The 5,818-nt window shown below is 30.0% G+C and overlaps 1 protein-coding gene across 1 annotated transcript; it reads right to left on the bottom strand.

Annotated features, from left to right (window-relative positions):
• Nucleotides 1–4,727: 4,727 nt before the first annotated feature.
• Nucleotides 4,728–5,156, bottom strand: LOC133795521 (S-protein homolog 5-like). The gene has a single exon (XM_062232968.1). It carries the CDS (start codon nucleotides 5,154–5,156, stop codon nucleotides 4,728–4,730), a length of 429 nt encoding a protein of 142 aa, XP_062088952.1.
• Nucleotides 5,157–5,818: the final 662 nt, after the last annotated feature.

Here is a 5,818-nt window from a genome sequence, read left to right as displayed (position 1 = left end):
GGGAAGAGATTTATCTATATCTCTTCGGTGACTACAACACCTCTTCATGCACCGCCTCATCACCATCTTCCCATCCAGAGTCAAACAGCTCTCGTTAGCCGTCAGATTGGAATACTATTGTATAGATCACGACACGTGTACGGTTGCTTTATCTTGCTCACCAACGCTTTGTTTGTCCCCATCATACCCCTCAGATATTTTATTCCGTGACTCTTTTACCCTTGGTTGCTTTTCCTTGATTGGCTGGCTAAGCGTAGTTGCATGGAGATGGAGACCGCGGGTTTAGTAGTTGAAATTTCAACACGTCACTATATTACATTTAACAAAGTCGTACACGATACTATTTCTTAATAAGATTTTTCCTCCTTCTTCTTCATTTTAGAGTTTCCAAACAAATTGGTGTATGAAAATGATGGAAATTCGAAAAAACAAAAAACAAATAATTCGAGAATTTTAATAGTTGAATGAGCAAAAATGTTTGATTAGGACGTGTGTGTAGACAAAAAATATCGACTACACTGGATTTGGATTAGGCACAGGGCAGCCTTAGGTTTTGGCATGGCCTTACTTGTTGTCGATCAATTGAGTTACCTTTTATTTTGTGTTTATGTACAAATACAGTTTTGCACGTTGGTTAATAACTATAGAGATATTTGCTGTGAAAATATTTAAATTATTGTATTTGTAATATTAAATACTTAAGTTATTTTTTTAACGTCGAAAGTATCTTTTGTTTATGTTTTGGTGTAATTTAGTGCATTGGTTTGTTTTGCTCTTAAGTCTGCGACCATAGCATGACATTTGCTTATAATTTGGATACTTTCACCCCAAATATATCTTAAATTAAGTATTTTCGCCACAAATATCTCTTTAATTTTATACTTTCACCTACATGTCACAATCGAACTTAACATAGAAAATTAACAGTTGTATTAAACTGCACAAAAACATTGACGAAATATACTTTCACTGCTAAAAAAATAATTTAAATATTTAAGTGATACAAACATAATAAATTAAGTACTTTCACCACAAATATAAATTCTAATTTTATCTCGTGAATATATTATATGTTCTTGTTAAACCATCGAATCAATATTTAGATTGATGGAACTATTATTAACTCAAATTACATTAAATATTAATCTAAATACTAATATTTAAAAATATAAATATATTTTGAATAATAGTAATTAGAAGTTGATATAGACTAGGTTGACTTTACTACATTTAGTTAGTCTTTGCTTTGTTGTGATAAAGTTGAAAAGAATAGGTATAAGGGCAAAACAAAAGAAGCCTACTACAAATACAAATGTGATATTCCTTCGATTTTTTCCAAGTCATTAAGCTAGAACGTTTTGGAAGGTATTATTTCTCCTTTATTTTTTTTTTCTTTCATTTCTAGAGAATGAGAACACAACAAAATATGTTGTTTTTAAAAGGGCACGTGGTCTGTTAGGTATTATGTTCTATTTTTGTTTTCAATTAAAAATACTGCTCTGAAAAAAAATATATTGTTTTCAACTTATAATGTGTGTTAGACTAATGATTTTCTAAAAAAAATAGTTTTTTTAAAATTGAATTGAACAAATATGTAACTAAACAAATTTAATGGTAAAAAAAATATTGAGATAAATTATATAAAGATATTTAAAATAATAAAAAAAGAGAAGATGATAGAAAGATTATTAGAAAAAATATTGTGAAAAATATATTTAGAAGGCAATGAGAGAGATGCCTAAAATTGAAAAAGAAAATAAAAAGACGTTGGCAGAGATTAACTTTCAGATTATCAAAAAAAAACTGTTAGGCAATATTTTTTTTTAAAAATAAATTTAGAGCTAAAAGTCAAAGTGCATTGAAAACTCAATTAATATTAAAAGTGTTTTTAGCGCTTCAAAAGTTTAAAAGTGGCTTTTAGAAACCCAACCAACCAACTCGAAAGTGTTTTGTAATAAGAAGAAAAGTTAACTAAAATATTTTGACAAAAACAAAAAATAATGTCTTTTAAAAATAATTACATTTGTATGTTTATTATCACACTATATATTCTTTGTATGTTTTTAGTATTTATATTTGGAAATTATATCATCCTAAAATTTATGTAATAAAATATAATTTTTTATGAATGATTAAATATTTACGATTACCCTCAAAATGGTGGAAAGTTCTTTGGAACTTAAGATTAAGGCTGAGCATTGGTCGGGTTACAAGGCATTTTCACCCGTCTAATGTCATAATTGAGTTAGCAAAAGTGACCCGTAACTTGCCCAATTAAGAAAAAAAAAATTTTAACCCGTCCAATAATTTGGGCAGGTTAGTCGGGTTAACCCGCCCAAATTGAAATTGTATTTTTTTTTGCGGGTTGGTCGGGTCAACCCGGCCAAACAAAAGTGGTATTTTTTTTTTTAACATTTTTGTAATTTTTTTCTTTTAAATACTAGTACTAATAATGTGAAGTTTATATTTTTAAGCTTAAAATAATATTTTAAATTTATAGTAAAAAAATTAAAACAAAACTTAATTAATTTATATATTTATTTGAATATATTAAAAATAATAAATTCTTAATTGGGCGGGTTGGGTTATATTGGACGGGTTGATAATTATTTTCAACCCGCCCAATGTAACAATTGGACGGTTTAAATTTTGCTCGGTTTATTCGAATTGCGTTTTTTAGCGATTTTTTTGAGTTAGTTTGGGCAGTTTATTCGGGTGGGTTGGTTTGGGCAGTTTATTTGGGTTGGACGGATTGTAAAAAATTTTGCACAGCCCTACTTAAGATTGCCTGTTAAAGTCAAGATGTTCATTTGGAGCTTCCAAAGATTGGATATCTTCTTAATCAAGTAGTCGGCGTTCATTATCCTAAAAACTTTCATTTTTATGTTTTCAATTGGAGCTGGGGGATTGCTTGACCCAAGTGGAATTGGATATGACCATTTCATGGGGTCTGGATTATTAGGCCTGTTTTCAAAAGGCTACTTAACCACGGGAAGGATGTCACAATTCTAAAAGCACTCCAACGAGTGTTCTACTTTATTCTTAAAAAAACTTCACCAAAATTATATATTTTTTATTTTACATTCACCAAGAAGGACATCAACCCAATTTACAAAGTAAATACAGAATCAATTGTCTGACCACCAAACTCCTGTTTTGAGATTTTTCTCATTGGGTTTTGTTCATTAGGAATTTTACCCTATGCTTGGTATTATGGAAAGAAAAACGAGAGGAAGAAAAAATTGTAGAGATAGTAAATAGGAGTGAAAGAAAAAAAAATGTCTTTCTCTTATAGTGTTTAGTGGTAAGGAGGGAGAGAAAATAAAATATAAGTGAAATTACAATTGATTAATTTTGTAAAAAATGAATTAAAAATAAGGGTAAATTAGTAATTTTATTACCCATATATTGTGAAAATATTTCTATCCACTTTTCTCCCCATTTTTGGAAGAACAAAATTGGTGGTCTTGCTAATTTTTTCCACCCATTTTTTTCTTTCATATCCTCTTCTTTCCAACCAAACAAACATTTTTTCTAATCTTTCACTTTTCTATCCAAAATTTTCATTCATCCCTCTTTTCTCCTCTACTTAACATAGAATTAATGAGACAATTTTTTAAAAACATTTTTTTTAATGCTAAAGGGCACATGTGTGGATACCACTTTCACGTTCTATTTTAAGTGTGTTTAGTTATAAATAATAATAATAAAAAAGTGGAATATGAATAAGAATTGGACCACACATGATTGGTGTAGTGGTGGCTTATATCTTTGTAACTATGGGATATGGATTGACAAAGCAATTTGTACATATTTATATATATATAGTCTGTTTGGCTAAGTTTTTGCTTTAATATTTAGCTTCTCAAAATGTACTTTTTCAAAAAGTTGATGGGGCTAACTTATTCTAAAAAGACTTTTTAGAGCTAAAAGTCAAAGTACATTGAAAATACAACCAGTGTTTTTAACACTTCAAAAGCCAAAAAAATAATTTTTAGAAGCCTAGTCAACCAGTCCCTATGTATAGATTTGTACCCCAAATAGTGGTGTTGTTGGTCCCTCGTGTAGTGGTGGTTGTGGTGCTTCTGTTTCTCCTATTCATGGTGAAGATTGACACTCCTTTCTTTTAAGAGTGTACATGTATGTCTTATAGTGTGCTATGTCGAATTGAGAATTGTAAATATAATTTGAGGATCATTATCATATTCTAAGCTACAATGATGTATATATTCTCAGTCACATGTAATAAAATAAACAATAAGAACTGAATTAGATTAGAATAGAGGTAGGTTTGGAAGTGTTAAGCCTTGTATTGTAGTTTATAATACTGGTAGCCAAGCCTTCAACAAGAGCAAGCCCTATTAGACTGGGAGTAGTGAACTTGTGTAATTGCCAGTGACAACTAATGCTTATTTTTGTAAAGGATTCAAGAGATAATATAAGAGGGACTGACTCTACTCTAATTACTCTTTTTAGGCTCGAACAACTTTGCTATAAACATGGCAATGGAAAACGTGTGTGTGGCTATTACGTACGTATGCCTCAAAGCCCTCTCTACTCTCATTCTTTCATGCTTTAAAAAACACAGCCAAAACAAAATTAAAAATACCAAGAAAACAAAAAACCCATAACCTCTTCACTTATTGAAATTCACGAAAACAAAATGTGCATATACAAAGGGTTTGGATAATGAGAAGAGGGTGGTGTAGGTGCTTAGTTTACCACCATTACCAACCTATTACAATAGGTCTATGACCCGATTCAGTGGAGCCATAGATAGCATCGGGCTTAGCCTCCCAAAGACAATGGTTACATCTATGGATGTCCCTTATAGCCCTATAAGCATCAAAAGTCTTCGATGCATCACGCCAATCGAATCTACAAAAGAAGAGTGTTGTCTCCCAAAGATTGACATAAAATGTCCACTCAAAATACTCATCTCTCCCCAAAACATGAACACCAAGATCATCGTTTTTGGATTTGCAATGAATGGTCAGACTCAACCCCTCATCCAATTTGTTCACAACTCTCACGAACTTCCGGTCCCAAGGCGAGTTAGAGCTCATTTTGGTCGGAGCTTGAATTGCCTCGTCCCACAAACAAACACAAACTAGTACAGCCACCCACCAACCCAGAATTCTTCCGTTTCGAACCATTTTGCAAATTGATTTTCATCTCCCTCACCCTCGTATCCTATAATGCCTTTATATTTATTTTTCTTTTACCATAAATGCTAACATCGTTATTTTTTTAAATTTTTTATTTCTGTTTTTGTATATAAATATAGCACATTCATGTTAAGGAAATTTTTTGTTTGTAACGTACCTTTGACTTTCAATTTCTTTTTAATATGTTTATATTTGGAAGGAAATATATATACGTATTTATATAAAACAAAACTCGTGTCCAGTTTCAGTGTTTTGTAACCTGGATTTGTTTTTTTTTTCCTTAATAGAAAGTTTTCCAAATAATTGCTCATAAATTTTTATATAAAACAAAATTCGTGTCCAGTTACAGTGTTTTGTAACCTGGATGCGTTTTTTTTTTCCTTAATAGAAAGTTTTCCAGACAAGTTGCTCATAAATTTTTATGATTTCTTTTCACACACCTTATCAAATTTTCATTAATATATATATATATATTTTAAAAATCTCTATCTCTATAAACAATTATTTTTAAAATAAACATCTTTATCTCTCTCAAATGATTTTTTTTAAAGAATATAAAAACTTAATCACAACTTTTATTCAAAATAAAAAATATAAACATAAATAGTTTAAAATTAAAAAAATAATTTAAGATTAAAATCAAAATCATT

This window comes from Humulus lupulus, chromosome 8 (assembly GCF_963169125.1).
Source record: "Humulus lupulus chromosome 8, drHumLupu1.1, whole genome shotgun sequence".
NCBI classification, from domain to species: Eukaryota; Viridiplantae; Streptophyta; class Magnoliopsida; order Rosales; family Cannabaceae; genus Humulus; species Humulus lupulus.
The sequence above is the reverse complement of the archived record's forward strand: the minus strand, read 5'-3'. Positions and strand labels throughout refer to the sequence as shown.

What these genes read in the sequence shown, in the direction of transcription:
- LOC133795521 (XM_062232968.1), bottom strand. Translation starts at nt 5,156, where the DNA reads ATGGTTCGAAACGGAAGAATTCTGGGTTGGTGGGTGGCTGTACTAGTT.